This window comes from Callorhinchus milii, unplaced genomic scaffold (assembly GCF_018977255.1).
Source record: "Callorhinchus milii isolate IMCB2004 unplaced genomic scaffold, IMCB_Cmil_1.0 Scaffold15, whole genome shotgun sequence".
In the NCBI taxonomy this organism is placed as follows: Eukaryota; Metazoa; Chordata; class Chondrichthyes; order Chimaeriformes; family Callorhinchidae; genus Callorhinchus; species Callorhinchus milii.
In genome coordinates, this window is record NW_024704756.1 from 13561902 (window position 1) to 13583906 (window position 22005).

At 43.1% G+C, this 22005-nt stretch overlaps 1 protein-coding gene across 1 annotated transcript in view; it reads right to left on the reverse strand.

Annotated features, from left to right (window-relative positions):
* LOC103179457 (mastermind-like protein 2) overlaps nucleotides 1–16036 on the reverse strand; it is a 71274-nt gene extending 55238 nt beyond the window's left edge. The window contains exon 1 of the mRNA XM_042340620.1: nucleotides 15743–16036. Within this exon, the coding sequence (XP_042196554.1) occupies nucleotides 15743–15796 (54 nt within the window). The 5' untranslated portion in view covers nucleotides 15797–16036. The remainder of the gene's footprint in view (nucleotides 1–15742) is intronic.
* Nucleotides 16037–22005: the final 5969 nt, after the last annotated feature.

The window sequence follows — 22005 nt, forward strand, 5'->3', positions numbered from 1 at the left end:
ACAGACTTCAAGCCTGGTAATGTTAATACTGTATGAACAACTGCTGCCCAAGTTTTGTCCTGAAGACTTGTAAAGAAGAAATTTACACTGGGTTCACGAGAATGATGCACGAGGAGGGACTGATGGCTGAATGTTGCTTTTGTTTTCAAAACTGCTGTGTTTCTTCTCGGTTTGAGTTGTAAGAGTGCACCACCTCATATGGAGAAACCCCCAAAAAAAGCCATGTGGCAAAACAATCACACCGTGCCCATGAGATGGCATCCCACATGTGCCCTGAATGAAAAGTAAATAGTGAAAGTGGCAGAGACTGAAGGTGGGGCAACTACATGCTTGGCATATTGTTTCAGTGATCTCTACTGTTATTTAGGTACCGGTTGATTACAGGTTCCTCAATCATGCCATGTCCACTCTGAGCTCCACGTGTGTAATTTGACAAGATCAACTGACCACCGTGGAGGTGAATTCTCAGCATGGAGCCAGCGTCATAAGAGGTAGCTGATAGCCAATGGGTGCCTGAAACATGGCTAGCTCTATCAATGAGGCTTCAATAGCAGACCTAACATGGCATTTATACTGTATTCACCAACAGGGGTACAGTCTCAGATACACAAGGGGAACGTACAGACACAGACACACAGAAAATGGCTTGCACGTACACTAATCGCTTTGACTGCAGGATAACACAGTGCTTTTCTTTAGGCTTTGCTTTAAACAAGTAGCCTTATTGTATCCCACATCACTCTCTTTGCTCTCCTCCCCCAACTTCAGCAGAGTTGCCAAATTCCTCACCCTATAAGAATGAGTTAGTTGGGTGCTTTTTTGATACTGAAACCAAATGCGCAACACTGAAGGTTATTTTTCCCCAGTGATATTCTGGAACGAATTATACGGTTTACTAAAAGAAATGAAGACAGAAAGTGCAGAATGTACAAATAATGTTTCATTTATAGTCCTTTCTGTTCAATAGGAGCAGAGCAAATTTGAGTTCCAAAATACAACTCCATTTGCCACTTCACTATAAATGGGAGATTCTGTCCCTATTCATAGTCAGTGGAAGAATCGACCCCAAAATCTCCACAACTAAACTCATCCAAAGGACTTGTCTCATTACATTAACCAGTGGTTGATTCATGACCTGAAACTGATGGATTTTTCATTGTTCTGTGTTACCTGCAAATTAGGAGAGAATTAATGACAAGACATGGAATGTGTACATGTGTAAGTCACATGCAAGAGATTTGTAAACATGTCCNAAAAATTACTTAATGGAACTGGCTGTCAGTGGTTGGTTGAGGTGATTGGGGAAAAACTCCATCAACCTACTCAGATGGGTTGGTGATGAACAAGTATTAGATTCACAGTTTCCTGGCAACACAACAACAACAAATTACATTTGTAAAACGCCTTTCACAACAGGAGGATGTCCCAACACTTGCCATATGCAGCCAGAATTACTCACTCTCCCTGAAAGAGAAACAGTTGAGAAGACTTTTAGCTTCTGATGGGAATGCTCTAAATGTCTTGAGGATTAGGAGACACTTTGCAGAGAAGCATTTGTTATAGGGATTTAGAAATTATAAGTGTTTTTTCTGGTTAGGGTATCTCAGTCCTCTGATCAGGACACTAAAAAGGATCAACAGTTGCAATAGTTTAAACCATCTAGAGAGAAATCAGCTTACAACCAGAAGATTTGGTTTCTTGTTCTTAAAAGACAAACTTCAAAATATTGCAAAAATATGGCAAAGCTTTTTTTTATATTCCCCTAATTAAATTTGCTCTCTTTCAGCAGTGTGGCAACATTCCTGGGAAGGAAGAAATGAGCTGAGTGTGAAACAAGGCATTTAAAAACGGGCTGGTTACTGAAAGATGCAGGACCCAGGAAACAAAGGCACTTTTATTGCAGCCACTGCACCACAGTGAAGTGAAGCAGGCAAAACAATAACAGCGCACAGCTTTCTTTCAGTTTACAAAGGAAGCACAGATTGTGCAAGACTGGCTTCAAGACAGAATACCAGTTAGTCACACACAAAAGACACACAGACACACACACACACACACCACTGAACTACTGCCAGGCTCAGCTAAGTATATAAAATTAAGAGCTGCTAAATAAAACAATATTTTCTTTTTCCTTCCTTTAAAAAGCACCTGCTGTGCTAAATTTAACCTTCTTCGAGGCACCCGTGAAAGAAGACCCACTAATGAAACACTTTTGTCAAACTGCGGTTATTCCAAAAGCATATCCACCAACGTAGCTACTGCCACAATAATCGCTTTTGTTGTCTTAACATAGGCTGGATGTAACAAGCAAGCCTTTTTATTTCTCTGCACATAAAGCACAATGCATATAGTCAAATAAAAATCTGAGGAATACTGTTGAAAGTAACCATCTCAAACTAGGAGTCCGGAACAAACACACCATCAAACTGAATTAAAGAGGAGCTCCAGCAATGAAAACAATCTGATCTATTGATAGCTTTAAACTGCTTTGCAAGGCAAAGATACATGCATGCAATTTCCTCAAAGACAATCATCACAGCGCCAATGAACGCGATCATATTGATCACAATTTTACATTCTGCAATATTCAATAAAATTGCACAGTGGCTGTCCATCATCGCTATTATTAACAGGTTTGCACAACATAATGGAAGAGCAGTTCCCCTTGTACGAAGCCACAAAGGCCAGGAGACACAGTTAAAAAGGAAGAGATTTCTTATTCTGATATGTTCAAGACAACCTGCTGTGGCCCTGCTACACAGAGGACAGTCAATGTGGTCGAGGAAAGATAGGGGTTCACAATTAATAGTTTCAAAGCAGCGAAAGGAAATGCAGCAGCCATCCAAAGAATCTAACCGCAGTAAAGTGTCTGAAAAGAATAAAAACGGCTTCCATAAAAGGTTTCAGTTTACAGAGTGGAAGTTAAAAGTTAACCAAATGCTCGAAATAGCTTAAGTCTGCCTGGCTAATTTTTTTTCTCTCTGGGTTTGCCAAACAACTCAATCTAATTAGCCCAGGAATCAATGCAAGTCTCAGCCCTGACAGTGGAGGCTCAACAAAAAAAAATTGTCTTAATTGTTTTTTATGTAAATCGGTCAAATTGTTACAAGCTTTGGTTTGTGCCGCTAATGTCAGCCAGACACATCCGTCGCCACAAAATCATTGATGCCATGTAGCTGCTATTTTCTACACTTCATCTGCTTCTGCAGTCGAGAAAAACAATTCAGATTTCAAAATAAGCACATCATTTCCTCCACTTACTGCAACTGAAGCGAGGATCTAACAAGGATTATACAGACAGAATTATAGAAATTATAGGGCAAAACGTTTCCCAATACATCATAATCTACGAATAGAAAAATATATACAGTATAAATGTTAGTATCATGTTCAGTCCTGAAAAGTCAATATTGTTACAGTATCAGTTAAACTGACTCATGTTTTTCTGTTCCTTTCACAATGCGGAAACAGAAAGCTCTGTAAGGCGATTCCAGAAATGCAGTCCAACCTGTTCATAGTTATGCACAAGCCGTATCTCATATGGACTGAGCGTGGAGGCAAATTTCTCAATTCTCAAAACCAGAAACATTGCTTCACTTCAAATACAATTGAATGTACCAGATCTTCCATTTCTCAAGTAACCAATGTTGTACCGGCGTGAGCAATTCAAACAGAAATAGCCATACTCAAATACTCTGTGACGTTTTCATTGCATTCATTATTTATTAGCATAACATTTCTAAGAGCCGTGCCTTCTAATTAAAGGTAGTATATAACAGCATTAGTTCAATCCCCATTTTGATTGTTTATTTCCACACAATGCACTCTTGCTGCTTGCAACAGCCTGCGGGGACAAGAGCAAAGTAGGTCAGCACAGTATGTAATTTGCACGAAAAGATCCCATTAGACAGCCTTCTGGGGAAAACTAGATACGCACACAACTGACAGTGTAAGTGACACATAACAAACAGCCGTAAGTCGTCTTCAGCATCTTTTTATTTATCCTCTAATACATGGTGAATCCATACTCTATCTATCATCCACTTAATGTACATCAGCATCTACTGTCATTTCCTTTTTCCCCCACTAACAACTGCTTTCAAGCTACCATTAGCCAAACAGCTAAATACTAGCCATGGCTTTGTTTGACTACATTTTAATGCAGCAGGTCACGTTGAACGCATTTAGTCCAAGGCGATAGAGCTCGGCCTATTCTTTGCTAGTTATTTAGCCAAATTGCTAGAATTCTTTGCTGCCCAGTTCAAACCTTGAACGATTTATGGCAGATGTGATACTTGTTAGCCTAACAGAAGGGCATGGATAACACAAATCCTTCAGGACTTGGAGTTCCTTTATCAGGTGGAAAGGCCACACAGCTGTTCATTGTAACTTGTATGAGCATTTCTCCAGGATCCACTAGCTTTCTTGATGTTACCCCTCATTCACTTTCCTTGGGTAAATGTTCACTCTCCTTATCTGCTGCAAGAATAAGATTCAATAAAGAGGCTCAGATGCAATGTACAAGATTAAGTTGCGGAGGCAATGATCAATGGTACTTAAAAGAGAGTGCAGTGGGGATCACTAGTGAGGGTCACTTAATACTGAAACCTGGCTGTCCAAGTGGCAAACAATTCATTATCACGCTGCGTAAGAAAGGGGGATGCAATGGCTTGGTCATATTTAGTTTATGAAATAGGATTGGAAGTGGAAGAAAATTTACTGCCCATTCAATTGCAGAGTCAGGAGTGAAGGAGTTGGTTGGTTTTATGCGTAACAACAGTTTGGGCTTTCGGATACACAAATGTTAATTCCATAATTTATCTTGGCTTCCTCAAAAGAAGTAAAGACCATGCCTTTTGACTGCAAATCTATCAGTTCCACCCAACTAAGGTTAACATGTATCACTGAGTTGAGCCACAACCTGCTTGAAAACGACTTCAATGAAATTGACCTTTAAAAGATTTTGCAGATTATCTGCGTCCTTGACATCTGATCTCTTTGTATCAGCACCATGAAACTTTATTTCTAACATATAAGGAAGCTTTACAGAATGCAATTCAAAGCTCACATTTAAAGCATGCCTCTGGGCATCTATCAGCTTTTTTTATATAAAAATAATCAATGTAGTTTCTTCAACAGACTCACAAAGAATGAATTGTTCTATAATTCTGCTTCAGTGCTTTGTTACGCTACTTTTGAAATGCTTTGATTTTTCTAAAAAAAAGTTGTTAGAACAAATCTTGGAAAAGATTGAATCCAGTCACTTATTTAGCATATTAAAAAGGTTCAGGTGACTTTGAAGTACTGGATTGTAACATTCCAAAATGTTTTCCCATCTGTGCCAGACTGGGCCACATGCAACAGAAAAATGGGAGGAAACTACAGAGATACTACAGGGACATATCAAGCAGTAATGGGTTCTTTGCAGCTGGAGAAACAAACAATGTGGAATAGCAATTTGGATTTATTAGAACCTTATGCTGCTTTCACCGCTCTAGTTCTGATAGCAAAAAGACATGGAACAAGTGACTGTTACTGCTGTATTCACTCCAACATTGCTAGGTTATATTATGGTATCCAAGGGATTTTTTTTGCCACAAGCATTAGAGTAGTTGATAAATTAAAAACTTCTGTTGGACAGACTTTCATTAAGACATATTTTCTCTCCAACCAAAATCAGACAGTCATACTAAATCTATAAATCAACTGTAACAGGTGAATTTTCTATTTAAACATCTGGACTGCACTCTTTGTTTGTGTGGATTTAGTGGTGAGAAGAGAGTGAGTGAGAGAGAGAGAGGTGGGAGGGGGTGGGGGCGAGAGGGAGAATAAAAACATTTGGTTCAGATAAATTACTGTAAGATAACATTCCCTGCTGCACCCAGTCAATCAATCAGATGAAACTGAGAAACCAGAGTAAAGTGAACCATTAATTTTATCAAAAAAGTGTATTTAAAACCTTGCTATATCTCCCCTGCATTAAACAGACATTGTTAGCTCATTGAATAATAATAATCCTTGCATTTTGATATAGCACTTTTCACGTCTTCTAGACGTCTCAAAGTGCTTCACAGAATAGACTGTAAAGTGAATTGAGTGTATATTTGTGGGCGAAATGCGGCAGCCAATTGCGCACAGCAGTGTCCCACAAACAGTCGTGGATTGAAATGATCAATTTATTATTGTTTTTTTTGGGAGGGATTATTATCAGGCGCGTGGAGTAAGGAAACTTGCCCAAGGTTTCACCCTGCCGGGAATCGAACCCAGGTAATTCAAAGTCTGCCAATCATAAATCTTTCATTTGTGAAATGGACAAAATTCATTTTGAAAAGGGATGTGGTTTTGAAACCGGGAGGGGTGCGGGGAAGAGGGAGAGAGGTAAAAAGAGATTGTCAAAATTCATCAGGGAATTGAATTCGTGACTGCTGCGAATCAAGCCATTAGTGTTTGATCAGCCTTTCTTATGGATTCAACAGTCAGCCAATAGTTACACATGGGAGATCTGCTTTCGATTAACCATTGATGGCAGGTACAGACAAAGTGCATTAGGCACAGATGGTACAGTTTTGTGGCACACTTTCCATTCCACGCTATGAAACGGGGGCATGATGCAGGACTGATCACACTTCACAACTAATACAACCAGTGAAACCAGGAAGTCACGTGGCCAAAGAGGTAATATTCTTCTTCTGATTAACTCCTGATTCTTGGAACTTGCTGCCATCTGAGTGGTCTGGATTGTAAGTGGTTTTCAATATGGAGGAACAAAACAGGATTTTAAAGTCATTTCAGCAAATTTAATTCTGATGGGAAAAATAAAGGTTTATGCAAAAGCCCTTTGAGTTTTAAGAGAGAGGTCGAGTAAAAAAAAACAAGCTGATCGACCAGGAATGCGATCACCATTTGAAGACAAGAGGATGACTGATTTATTTGGAGAGATCATTGTACTGCAACCTCAACAGTTAGCCAAGACAAAGAAAATTTGTTCTTAACCTTTGGTGCTCCAGAGCATGTGACATCTCCTACTTTGTCTAATCAACAGAACTTCCAAGAGCAATTCTCAACTAATTATCTTCAAGAAAGCCAGTGCTGTAATTCAATTAGCAACCTGTTAATAGAGATACAGTACCAGTAATAGGTTTGAGATAAGTATAGTAACAGTATGTGACCTAGAAATTTGACTGGCAGGGAATGCGTGATCAAAGTGGAAGAAAAAAATCCCTAATACTGACCAGAAATCCAGAATTTCCCGCCTCCCGTTTATTGAAACTGTAAATTTTTAAACGTCTTGGTCACTTAGAACAGTTGCAAATGATTAAAAATACACTACTTAAACACTCCAGTCATCTCAGATTTAAGAGTACTTCAACGCAGTCACGGCTTGAGCTTTTGGTGGCAAATTAACTGTAATAAAGACAATGCTATAAGTTAGAACAGCGGATGGCTAGGGAAGAGGTGATTTCAATTATTTTGAATTATTTTCAATTACATGGATTTTGAGGTATCAAAAGACGCTTGTACATACACAGCAACGAGGTTAATTGAAGATAGAGGGGAGGATTATTCTGAAGAATTTTAAGTACTTCCAAAATCTAACAGTTATTTTGCCGCACATCACAAATACTCCTCTGACCTTAATAGCACGGGATGTGGATTGCTGGCTCATCACTTAGCAAAAGCACCAAACGTTAAGTGAGGAGATTGCCAGACACAAATTGCTGGCTTGCCTGCCACATAGGTTTCTTCTGCCTCTTGACTGATGGATTTAAAAGTTGTCTTCTAATTCAGAAGCATCGCAAAAGGTCTCAGTATGTGGCAAGGTATGCTAGCTTGTGCTTTTGCCATCTCTAAAAAGGTTTTCTTTTGTTTTTTAAAAAAAGCTGCACTTCAGTAGTGCTACCAAGGTTACCTTTGAGTGGCAGGGGAACCGGTTCATTATGGTGATCCATAGTAACCAGTCCCTGTTCATCGATCATTTCGCTTCCTAGAAAGTGACATATGGCTTTGTCTACGCATGCTCCCTGCATTGTATTTGTTCCAAGAAACATCTATCCTTTTCTGCTCAGAGCAGGCTATCTTGTAATTGCATCCATCAGACATGAATATTCATTCAAAATTAAAGAGTTTTACCATTTTACTTAAAAGGCCGTGCTTAAACTACACAAGTTGGTGACATTATACTCGGTATAACACAATTCGAATTTAAATCCACTTGATTTGACCACGTCACTTTACACGGTAAAACGTCGTAGAATTATGTTCCTTTCAAAATGATATCACCAGCATTTGAAGGAATGCTTGGCGGTGTAAATTTGTGACACTAAGTAAAAGGAATGTCGTTTGCACTGCTATAGTGAGAGTGCCAAATGTTGACATCAAAGATGGTGAGCTCACAGAAATATGGGCATTGTTTGGTGTTATAACATACAGTTAACAAACAGCAACCTCAGCCTGTCAAATTGCTTCCACATGAACATTTTGCAGTCTGATTTCAAGTGTTGCAGAATGAAACCCAACATCTAAAGTCCGAAATTTGTGTTATGTTAATTAAAAAGCAATAGGTTATATTGGGAGCAAAACTACATCTAATACAGTGTAAACAATTTTCTTGGTGGCGGTGTTTTTAAATACGATCTGACGAGGAGAAAAATCCCCAAATGAGTCAAATTGTCAGCAGTGAAACCCTTTCATTTCGAGATTGTTTTGCCCCCATTAATGACTGCATTGATTCATTTTTCTGGTCATTCACGTTCAGGATACACGTATTGGTTTTGCTATTCAGAAGTTCAACATGCTTATGAACATTGCCAACCACTTATATATTTTTTGATTCAATCTGTAGGGAAATAAGTACTTTTACGGGTCAATAAACAACTACATAATAAACGCATACGTGATAACAGCACTATTTCGATCTCCTCTGTCCAGAGCCATAACACACACCTTGAACTTTGTGACAAACCCCCTAATTTAGATGCCAGGTCTAATTCCGTTCCATTGTATGGCAACTGAATTTGATCCGGTCTGCTCTTTGAACAGCAGTGAGCACCCAAGCCAGGATGCACAACGAATGAATTGAAAGGTAATCAGTCTTTACTGTGCAAGCATACAGGGGGGATTTTTTTTTTTGCACCCTGCTATCCTACCCAAAAAAACAACAAACTACTTAAACAGTCATAATTTGTACTCTCGTGGTTCAAATCCTAGTATCGGTGCATGTTCCTGGTCAGACTCTTACCACCCACCCACCCTCATACCTCACAAGTCAGATTGTACCTCTGTAGGATGAAGCAATAATAAGGTACCTTGTGGATAGGACAGTATTAAAACAAAACCATTTCAACCTTAAATGATGCAGCACCTCTATTCCACCCTGCCACAAAGTGTCAGGTGGAAGAGAGGTCAAAAACATTTTTTTTTAAATATTTCACGAAGGGCAGAAATACATCCATATAAAATAACTGCAAAAGTAGCAGCGCAACCTGTGATCTATGACTCCGCAGTGGGAGAGAACATGGATTTTTGCAGTTTCTGCTTGGTGGGCTTTAATTTACAACAGATGAAAGTTTAGCGCAATCCTGGCAACACCAGACGAGAAGTGAACAAGAGAAGATTGGATTGGATTGAGTTTCGCTCAACATGAAACGGTTCCTTTGACCAGACGTATTGCCATGAAGATTGGGGGGGGGGGGGTCTTCGTGTGTGCTGGTCGGTGCTTCCAGCAAAGCCAGAGGGAGGGATGGAGAGAGGGAGGGCTGTGGATCTCTGTGCCTCAGGAAACTGCAAACTCTCTCCTTTCTTGCAAGCTCCAGAAGTCGGCGAGTGGGTTACCTTATCATCGCTGGATCAAAGGATGGGAAAGGGCAAACTTAACCGAGTGGTGATACGGTTTTGTCAGCACAAGACGCTGGTCACTTCATTGCACGGAAACCCCAGATCTGGTGCAATAGGAAACTCGAGAAGAGACACACACACAGAGACACACACAGAGACACACACACACAGACACACAGACACACACACACACACACACAGACACACACCAGACACACACACACACAGAGACACACCACACACACACACCACAGACACCAGACACACACACACACAGACTCACACAGACACACACACACACACACAAGAGGAAACACTGACACTGGAAGTCAGGCAACTCTTGTTTGTTGACGATAACCAAAGCAACGGTCGGGGCAAACTTCCGACTGATGCATTTTGCACATCAGTGACGTTTCTCAGCCCACACACCGGCCTCGCCGCCGACACGCACGTCAGCAGGAAAACATTTGCCTGGAACTGTGCAATTTATGATTAAAAAGTCATGCTCCCTCTCAATCTGGAGCTGTGTGTCACAAACCAGACACCCATCACAAACCCCCCCACCCCCCACAGCCACAGTCAGTCCCAGTACAGGCGCACCCCCCCCACACACACACACACACAACACACACACACACAGACACACACACACAGACACACACACACAGACACACACACACACAGACACACACACACAACAGACACACACACACAGACACACACACAGACACACACACACAGACACACACAGACACACACACAGACACACACACAGACACACACACAGACACACACACAGACACACACACACAGACACACACACACAGACACACACACACACACACACACACACAGACACACACACACAGACACACACACACAGCTTCTGATCCTGATCGGATTCAATATATATATATATATATATATATATAAAATATATATGTTGTTCACCTCGAGCGACGCTTTTACTTTAAGGGCTCGAGGTCCCTGATAGACGCACCTTTTATTGGCAGAAAACAGCTGGTGGCGCAGGTTCGAGGCCATTTAAAGTCTCCTCTCCTGCGCAGAGCACCATATGCTCCAACTAACAGGTCAGCGGTGGCTTAATGTCATCTTAATCTGATGCGGGGAATGGAGTGAAGGGAAACGGAATGATTCTCCTCGTCGTCTTTTTTTGTTTGAGAAAACACACACAACACACACACACACAACACACACACACACACACACAACACACACACACACACACACAACACACACACACACACAACACACACACACGCGCAACAGTATCGAGTCGCCTTTACAGTGTGGGGTTGTGATAACACTACACCATCGCAGCGCACAGCTCTCACGATGCACTTAATGATAGACTTCACCCCCAATCGCACAACACACACCACACACAACACACACACAACACACAACACACACAACACACACACAACACACACACAACACACACAACACACAGCACTGGTTATTCTGATGCATATCTCCCGTCGTTCAGAAAGAGAGCAGGAAACATCTATGCTCGATGGTGTTTGTGAGACACAGGGGACAAGACAGATGATTATAGGAAGCGTTAAGGGCTAATGCTGGAAATGGAACTATATCACTCGTCAACGTTTACAGCGACGTCTTGTCAATGTCCGTTCAGTTTCGCAGACCTCTGTGTGTGTGTGTGTGTGTGTGTGTGTGTCCTCTCTCTCTCTCTCTCGCTCTGTGTGTGTGTTGTCTCACTCTGTGGTGTGTGTGTGTGGTCTCACTCTGTGTGTGTGTTTGTGTGTGTGTGTTGTATCACTCTGTGTGTGTGTGTTGTCTCACTCTGTGTGTGTGTGTTGTCTCACTCTGTGTGTGTGTTGTCTCACTCTGTGTGTGTGTGTTGTCTCACTCTGTGTGTGTGTGTTGTCTCACTCTGTGTGTGTGTGTTGTCTCACTGTGTGTGTGTGTGTTGTCTCACTCTGTGTGTGTGTGTTGTCTCACTCTGTGTGTGTGTTGTCTCACTCTGTGTGTGTGTGTTGTCTCACTCTGTGTGTGTGTGTTGTCTCACTCTGTGTCTGTGTGTTGTCTCACTCTGTGTGTGTGTGTTGTCTCACTCTGTGTGTGTGTGTTGTCTCACTGTGTGTGTGTGTGTTGTCTCACTCTGTGTCTGTGTGTTGTCTCACTCTGTGTGTGTGTGTGTTGTCTCACTGTGTGTGTGTGTGTGTTGTCTCACTCTGTGTGTGTGTGTGTGTGTTGTCTCACTCTGTGTGTGTGTGTGTGTGTTGTCTCACTCTGTGTGTGTGTGTGTGTTGTCTGTGTGTGTGTGTGTGTGTGTTGTCTGTGTGTGTGTGTGTGTGTGTGTTGTGTGTGTGTGTGTGCGCGCCCCCGCGCGTCTTCGGACGGATTAAACATAAATCAATCAGCCCCTACGGACGGATCATTGTAATAACATCTCGCATGTGTGTGTGTGTGTGTGTGTGTGTGTGTGTGTGTTTCCCCCCTCTCCCCCCCTCCTCTGCCAAAAAAAAAGTAAGAGTCGACTAATTTACAGAGACGAAAACTGGGGCAATTTTTTTGGGTGAAAACTCCCGACTTGAGATGAGGTCTGTGACAGCGTTTCTTTTTTTAAAAAAAACACCAAAATCTCAGTTGGGTAATAACAGGGCGACACCATGAGCGTGGATTTTTCTCGCTAACAACCACCCACCCACCCCCCTCTCTCCCCACCACCCACCCCTCTCTCTCTCTCTCTCCCCACCACCCACCCACCCCTCTCTCTCCCCACCACCCACCCCTCTCTCTCTCTCTCCCCAACCCACCCCTCTCTCTCTCCCCCCACCCACCCACCCTCTCTCTCTCTCTCTCCCCACCCACCCCTCTCTCTCTCCCCACCACCCACCCACCCCTCTCTCTCTCCCCACCACCCACCCACCCCTCTCTCTCTCCCCATCCCTCTCTCTCTCTCTCTCCCCACCACCCACCCCTCTCTCTCTCTCCCCACCACCCACCCCCCTCTCTCCCCACCGCCCACCCACCCTCTCTCTCTCTCTCCCCACCGCCCCTCTCTCTCTCTCTCTCCCCACCACCCCCCTCTCTCTCTCTCCCCACCACCCACCCACCCACCCCTCTCTCTGTCTCTCTCTCTCTCTCTCCCCACCACCCACCCTCTCTCTCTCCCCACCACCCACCCCCCTCTCTCTCTCTCTCCCCACCCCCTTTCTGGACCAGCACTGACTCGGGGTTCCTGTCTGCCTGCGATCCCATTCCGCGTGTTTTTCCCACGGGCTGTAAAGCGGCGATAGTGATAGTTAAGTCTCTGACGCGCGTTTCAGAGGCTGTGTCTCACGGACGGAAACACTGGAGCTGAGCTGAGAGCTTCCAGCGACACATGGGCTCTCTCAGTGAATAAGTAAAAGTGATGATCATCATCAGTCGGAAACCAGTTCCTCTTCAACTTCCAATGCGTGACTCAGTATTCGTGTCATTTCTATTTAGAAATGAATTGCCATAAACTTTGCCCCCACATTGACACGATGAAAGCTCACCGCCCCCGAACCCCCAGAGCTGCTGCTCCAGATGATACCAAACCGAGAATTTACGTGGCGTTTCTTTCTCTCTCTCTCTCTCTCTCTCTCACTCTCACTCACTCACTCACTCGCAACTTCTCTCCATCGCAATTTTTCTGTTTTTTTTTAAAAAAAATTACAGGAATTGATTTCTCGGGACACAAGTCTATATTACGTGTAGTTTTGGGGGGAGAACGCGACGTGAGCATTAAACTGTCAGGGATGGTGAACTGGTCTTCTTTCACCGAGAAAATTCTTATCCTCTCTCTCTCTATACATATATATATGTATATATATATATATCCACAAGTTTCTGAAGATGTTTTCCTCCTACGTTGTCCCCACCCCAAAAAAATGAAATTAGGGTTCCCCCCCCTTTCCTGTCTTTTTTCTTTTTTCTTGTTTGTTTAGAAAAGAAACACAACACATCAAAAGTCAAAAGTTGTGATTATTATTATTATTATATATATATTTTTTAAAAACACACGACCCTGGGAGGAAGGTGAGTTAAACGTGTAAGGCGGCGTTATTGATCAAACATCTGTCCTGCAATTATTTCGGGTGTGTGGAGGTGAGTGAGTGGCTGTTCTGGGGTTGTTGTTTTTTTAAAAAAAATTAAAAATTAAGGAATGAAAAAAAAACAGATAATAGGTTTCTCCCGATCGGTCGATCGGTCCACTGTCTAACTTTACAACAAAAGGACGTGATTCATTTTAATCTCATTTTTTTTTAAAAAGAAAAAAACCTTGCCCTGAAAGCAAATCAAATCGCATGTAATCCAAGCACAGCCCCCAACCCCCCCCCCCCCCCCCCCCACCCCACCCCTCCAAAACACACACACACCCAAGACAAATACATGCTATATCCCCATCTGATAACAGACACATTCCTGCCCACGTCTGAACCAGGACGTTTGAAATGAAACAAAAAAAAACGTCACCTTGTTTTTAAAAGGCATTTAAACGCGCGGCGTTGTGAAGGGCTCTCCCAGGTAAGGAGTGTGTGTGTGTGTGTGTGTCTGTTAGTAGCTTCTCCGTCTCAGACAAGTGCTCAGATGACACCCCACTGATAACCACAGACAAAGAGAGGATTGTGCACATATCCCGGGAGCAGCTCCTTAAAACTCATCCCGAATCCAAACTAAACGCGCATTTCTTTTCCCACACGTCCAGAGGATACAGACAGCATCACAAAACACCACTTACCCATCACGAAAGAGGATGGGGAGGAGGGAGGAAATATATATATTTCTCTTTATATATATATACACACACACACACAGAGAGAGAGAGCAGTGTTTGAAGAAGATAGTTGACCAACTGTTTAAAATTACGGTATATACGTGTATTTTTTTTAAAAAAAACATCGTCTTAACCCCTTGTGCAGTCACGACTAATGCTCAGATAAATCAGAGTGGGTTTTCTTCTCCCCCCTTTTTTTTTTCCGCCACTGCCTTACACTCGAGGTCGGGAAACTGCAAACAAATGTATTGCTGATCGGGGTTTAAAGTGCGGTGAGAGGTGCGAGACGGAGGTGTCGCGGGGGTTGTGATCCGCAATGGGGCAAATACAGGAAACCTTCTCAACATATACTTTCGCCAACATGTGTACATGTCACCGGGGGCGAGTGTCAGGCAACAGCCCGACACGACCTCCTGAAATTTCACCGATTCTTTTTAATTTCAGAGTTTAAAAAAAAACAGTAAAAACAGCCGAGTGGAGTTGCTCAACAGTAGACAGACACACGGTGGGGGGGGTGGGGGGGGGGGTGGGGGGGAGACAAGACACGAGCGAGATAAACACTTCCCTTATATTCCACGGTTATCTGGAGGGAGAGACCCCCCACCACCAACCCCCCACCCCCCGGGTTTTTCAATTTCAACCTTATTCGCGACACAACAGAGTACAGAGGGACTGTTCTCGGAAGGACAGCGCCGCAACAGCGCTTTCGAAAGCCTATGTTACCCCTTAACACGGGGCGAGGATGTTTCAGTGAAAAAGACACTGCAAACCACGATCACACGTTTTTTTTTATCCTCTCTCTTTCTCTCTCTCTCTCTCACTCACTCACTCACTCACTCTATCTGCCTGTGCTTCGATCCATCTATCCATCCATCTATCTTTAACCCACCGATGCGTTGAAACCCACTCTCACTTAGAAAATACAATGCAGAAGGACTGAAACAAGTGTGGTGATGAGAGAGAGAGAGAGAGAGAGAGAGAGAGAGGGAAGAGGGAGGGAGAGAGGGAGAGAAGAAGGGAAGGAAGGTGGTGGTGGAGGAGAGAGAGACAGAGAGTGAGAGAGAGAGAGAGAGAGAGAGAGAGACAGAATGAATAAAAAGATAATATTCTACACACCGATAGATGCGGCTCCATGCGAGGTGCTTCCACTCGCTGCGAGACCAGCAGCATCTTGTTGTAGGGTTCAGCAAATAGCTTAAAATCCACTTTGTTACGGGGGAAGAGTAACGGAACACAGGCTTCTCCCTCTCTCTCTCTCCCTCTCTCTCTCTCTCTCTCCCCACCACAACCACCACCCCTTCAACTCTCGGGCAAGTTCATTCTACGGTTTGTTACGCGAGCGAACAGCTGCTGATAATTTTGTGTCTGGATCCGCCGAGTACATTAACATCAGCGCACACACACAGCTTCCTGGGCAAACGGGGTGGGGGGGGGGGGGGAGGGTTGGGGTTGGGGTTGGCCAACCCTCAGCTCAGTCTGATAGGGCTGCTCACTGCTTAGCGTCAGGGGAGGAGGCAGGACTGCTATAGCACTCAGTCACACACACACACAGACAGACAGACCAGACAAGACAAGACAAGACAGACAGACAGACAGAGGGAGATGGCGAAAAAGGGGCATGTGCTCTGCTCAGTGGGCAAGGGCACTTATCACAAGCGTTCTGGGCCTCGTAGTCCATCGCCAGTGAAAGGCGCTGTGTTTGCGAATGCTAATTTTTATGGCTAATCCGGTAGGTGGTGGGGGGGGGGGGACGTTCCCTGTAGCGTTGCGCCCATCGCCCTCGCGAGCCGGAGGACCCCGGGTTCGATTCCCGGCGGGGCGAAAACCTTAGGCAAGTTTCCTTACTCCACGCACGCACGCACGCACGCATACGGCCCTTTGTTTGCTTAAGAGCATAAGAAATGCCGGACGAATAAGGACCAAGGTCCATCTGGTTCGCTTTCCACCTTCCTGGTGGTCGCATGCACACGGGTGCCGAAGTACCACTCAGAACATAAGAAAACTTAGCAGTAGATTGTTGGTCGATTGGCAGTAATAATCTCACACACCAATTCCGATGTGTACCTATCCGGCTGTCCCTGCTGAGATAATGCGTGCTGAGGTCAGGTGGGAATAGGATCTGGATGGGCTGTGATCACCTCCCACACCCCCTTGCTGACTCCACTCGAATGGCCTGCCAACACTCACTGCCAAGACTCAAGTGTATGTAAAGAGTCACCACTTGGGCCAAGTCTCGGAGGGTGAGCAGAGTCTGTGGAACTGGATCCTGTTAGAAGGAATCAGTGCCTTCAGCAGAGGCAGGAATGGGAGAAAATCAGGGAGTAAAATAAACAAACCCAACACACGCACACATGTTCTATGCTGCAGACTTGGCAGTCCTTTTGGCTTGTCTGGCTCTGCTTAATTACAGAGGACTATGCATCTCTCAGAATAATTTAACACCATGTGCAATACAGTACGGACCGCAATTAGTGCAATATCCATTTCATTTGAAGCTGTTAACATAGCCCATCAAAATGGGGGGAGGAAACACTTTCAATGTAGAATACTCCCACCAGGAATGTATTTAGAATGCATCTGCTCTGCAAAGGTCTCCACGATAACAAGTCTTTAACTTTCACTTGAAAAGCTGGATCAGCATTCAGGAGTGGGAAGGCTGCAAATCCTCACCACCTTAATTTGCAGCCTGTGGAGATAGATGCACCTGTCAGATGCATTATCTGAGAGTGTCTTTTCTCCAGCTGGAGGAGACCGTATTGGAACTTTCTACAAGGCGGTTTGTAAACTCGCGTAAAACTCTTCAGTTCTGCACTTTGTCAGAACCTGAACAAAAAAAGACTAAACTCAAACCAAGGCATCTAACATCACAACTTAGACTTCTGAATAATGTGTCTGGGCACAGCAGAGTTCTGTAGCAATCCCGCCCCATGCTTAATAGAAATTAAGAGGACTCAACAACTTGGATTTACATAACGCTCACCACGCAGAGTAGGGTCCCTGAATGCTTGAAAGTAATCACCAAGTAAGGATTTGCAATTAAAAAGCAAGTAAATATATTGCTAAAGGGGAAAAAGGAAATCTGACTTTATGCTGTTCATTTGCACAGGTCCCAAACCTTGCCAGTAAATTGCTCTTAAGCTATTTGCTTTTTACGAAATCTGCAGAAGGAAAGGTTTGTGGGGATGGGATGTCATTGCATTGTGCCACAAGGGGAGGATGAGGGCTCTCAGCCTTGGGTTTCCATGTGGTAAATCTGCAGTCTCAGCCAATGTCAGGAAGGAGGCAAGGGGAAGGAGACACAGGAAAGACAGAAAAAAACTCAAAGCAGATTATCTAGGATGTACAGTTCCCCAATTGGTCAGCAAATGTATTCAGTGAGTAACTGCCAGGGAATTTCCCAGGTATTAAAAGATGCTTCAATTAGGTCAGACCTTAAAATAAATCATAAATAATCCTTGCATTTGATACAGTGCCTTTCCCATCAGGAGGATGTCTCAAAGCATTTCACAGGATTTTATGTGAAGTAAGGCCAAGCTGCACTCAGCAATGTCCCACAGATAGTCGTGAAATGAATGTCCAGTTTTATCTGGGGGATTGTCAGGTGAGAAACTGGGGAAAAATCTCTTCTTTTTGAATAGGTGCCACGGGATCTTTAATATCCACCCGAACAGGCAAACAAGTCCTCGATTTAATGTTTCATCGAATGGATGGCACCTCCAAACAATATAGTGCACCGATTGGTGCTGCAATGGAGTGTCACCCAAGACTATGCAAGTTCAACGTCCTGTGGGGCTTGAACCCACAGTTTTCTGACAGAGAGGCAAGAGTGCTACCACCACAGCCAGCTGACACTTTTTCGGGTACTTGAAGCACATTCTGAAAAAAACCATTTAACACAATCTTGAAACTAAGTATACACTTTTTTTTAAACAAATATAGAAGAAACATTGGGGTAAATATTTCATTTTTTTAAAAAAAGATTTCTTAATTAAGATTCAGAAACTCCACTCTACGTTTATCTGTTTCAGCCTAGACAGCGTCAAACAAAAAGAATGGCCAATTAGGTGAGGTACCACAGGGCTACCAGAGTTGTGGAACCTTCACAGAGTTGAATGAAATGGGAGTCAAAAATGCTTTGAAGAGAGGAGAAAGTTGGTGAGAGAAAAAAAATAAATTGGGAGCAGGTCATCTGTTGAACTTCCTGCCTGGGGAGGAATGTCTGAAAGAGAGGTCAACAATTGAACAAAAATACAGCTAAAGGAAGAAAAGTAACCTGTGGTAAACTTTTATATTAAAAAAAAGTCAAAGCAGACGTTGTCCGACAGCTGACAGTCAGATATTTGATATACGGGCAAAAGGGTAGGAGCTGACCTTAGATCGCTGCGACTGCATTGCAGCTGGAGCACAAAACATGCTTCGGAGAGGAACAGCGTACTGCTCACATCCATTTGGCAGAGAGAAATTAGCATGAAACCCCCACACATGGAACAAACTTGCATTTCTGGCCAGTCTGTGCTTATCAGACTTACTGTCAAAAATGCAGTTCTCATAATTATTTCAATGGGAGCTAAAGAAGGCAGCCACTGAAATTTATCTCGGCTGCTGATGTTATTCTTTATGAGGATATTTAAGTTTTTTTTGCTTCCGAGATTGATATCCATAGCACATGCAGTTTGTGTATTTACTCCTCCTGACCTCTGCTCTTCATCTCAGGCTCTTGCTCAAGTGATTGGCAGGAACCCGAGGGCGAAGAGCAGAGGTCAACATGATACTGATATCACTCCCTGGCCCCCAAAAGTTAAACATCTTCAGAAGGATAGCACTCAGAACCAGGGCATGACTTCTAGGCTGCGATCAATGAGTAGACTACATAGGACATAAGAACACAAAAATTTGCTAAGCGAAAGAAGACTACCTAATTCGCCTTCCACCATCCTGGCAGTCGCTTGACATGTCGTGTCCCAAACGATATACTGTATCGTATCCTGAGATATTATTTTCTAGCAGAAACTAATCTAATTTGTTCTTGAAACAAATGACATTTTCTGCTTCCACCGTCTCCCTGAGGAGCCTGTTCCATAAATGCAATTGCCTGATGTAGGTGCAACCTAGGTCTTTTCTCTTTCCCTTCTCTCTCCTCCTTTCCCTTAGTGAGGAATGATTTCACAGGCACAGCAAGCGTTCTGGTACCTCACCCAATTGATGTCCGTCTTCTCTGTGTTATTCTGAGTCAGGAGTCTGCTTGGCAGTGGGGAGCATCACAATTCAGTATGATCCTGCCCTGACCCGATGTCCACACATTAGAACGCTTCAACAGGAGTCTATGGATAGATATCAGGAGCCAAGAACGTTCAACTGACACTTTTCAATGAAGACTAAATCCCTTTTAAGTGCACGCGATTAAGCTTTTTGGGGGGTTTTGTTTTCTTAAATTTAATTCATTTAAATAGTTGCACAGGATTCACAAGTTTTCTTGAGTCACAATGCTATGGATTCAAGCCCTGTGTCAGGACTTTGAGGTCACTGTCGAGGCTGACACTCCAAGGCAAGGCTGGAGGGGACTGTGGCAATGTATTGTTGGAGGTGCTGTACTTCTGATGAGATGTTAAACTGAGTTCCTGTCTGCCTGATCAGGTGAACATTAAAGATTCCATGGCACAATTCGAAAAGAAAAGGGAGTTCCATCCGATGTCTTGGCCAACAATGCCCCAGATAAAAAATAGTCATTTACTTAATGACGGTTTGTGGGACACTGCTGTGCAAACTGGCTGCTGTGTTTGATTTCAAATACACAGTCACTACACTTCACAATAAAAATGCCGTGAAGGAGGTTTGAGATGATGTGATAAGGCATTATATCAAATGTAAGGATTATTAATATTAATAATAAGAAAAATACAAATGACACCATACAATTCAAATGACAAGGTATTAATATATAATGCACAATGAGGGGCTTAGCTTAGCTAATTTGATTCATTTGGATGGTACTTTCTCTGACAGGAGTGCGATCTTTCCTTATCTCCTGCGAGATCGCTGTTCCTACTTCATATATGCTCATGAAATGTGTCTCAAAATTGATCTACAGTACATCACAAAAGATAAATGCTTTGTGAACAAACTGCAATCACTGTGCTTTTTTTAAAAAAAAACCCAGACGGGGAAAACACAGGCCAGTACTATATTACAAAATCAATAACCAAAGGCAGCATCAGCTCATGGTCACTCTTGGCACAAATATTTTCTTACGCCGGTGTCCTGTCTTTGATTTTGTTTCCTTTGTGGGGGACTGTACTTTTGCTTTGCTTGTTTTTAATTTGCTTTGTGTCTTTTCGGAGGTGATGCATTGCGATGTGCCTGTGCTCTTAATTAGTGCTGACTGCATGGTGCTGCACGTTTCATTCACTTCAGATCTCACTCATTGTCTGGCAGTTATTGATCACATCATTTTCAAGCAAGTGAGACCCCACGTCAGACAGAATGAAAGCACCATCGCCATTTATTTTCTTTGAATGAGACTATCTACTGAAATGCCACTTAAGAGTTCTACATGGTTCCCACCCCCACCCCCGACTAACCATTCTTTTGTCAATGACACAGGTCAGTTTTATGTTGAAATCAACCAGATCTTCACAGCACACTGAGATTAATGGAGCGGCAGTCCATCCCAAGGGAAGAGGAATATTCAGGGAGTGATTCTGGTGAAAGCAGTGTGAAAATACCAAGAAAAATCTACCTCTTATCTTTTTTTAAACTAAGCTTTCTATTTGTGTACATGTGGTGAGCTTGCATCACATTGGTAAGGTTACTGTGTTTTTAGAATGAATTTTATGGATACAAACGGTAGTCAGTGGTTTCCCTAAGGGCTCGGTGGCAAAATGCTTGGGATGACAGTGCCTTGGGACGTCCTCCTGACGTGAAAGCCCCATACAAATGTAATTTGTGTTGTTGTTGAAACCAAGCCAATACAACTAGGGTTCAACTCTGTGGTTGCTATGTGTTGAACTGGTTAATTTCAACCAAAGTGTAAGAGGAAACTCTACAAATAACAAAATAATGCCAGTTGTCAGTTCTCAAATAACCATGTGCAATGTACTTCAACTTCTATGTTCACCCACAGAAATACCAAATATCTAATGGAACTAGGAGAAAAAAAGCATACCTTTATTAGAGTTAATATCTGTGCTTACAGGAAATACAATACACTACTGTTCATACTTGTTGTCCATTCACATATTTCAAAAAGTATACTTTTTTTATGGTGGGGGGAAGCAAGAGAGCAGTGGGGGGAGAAATACGTTTGTCGGAGGACATCAAGTCAGCTGTTTGGTCACACATAAAGATACACATCTAGAACAGAACTGTGATTAATAAAAGGC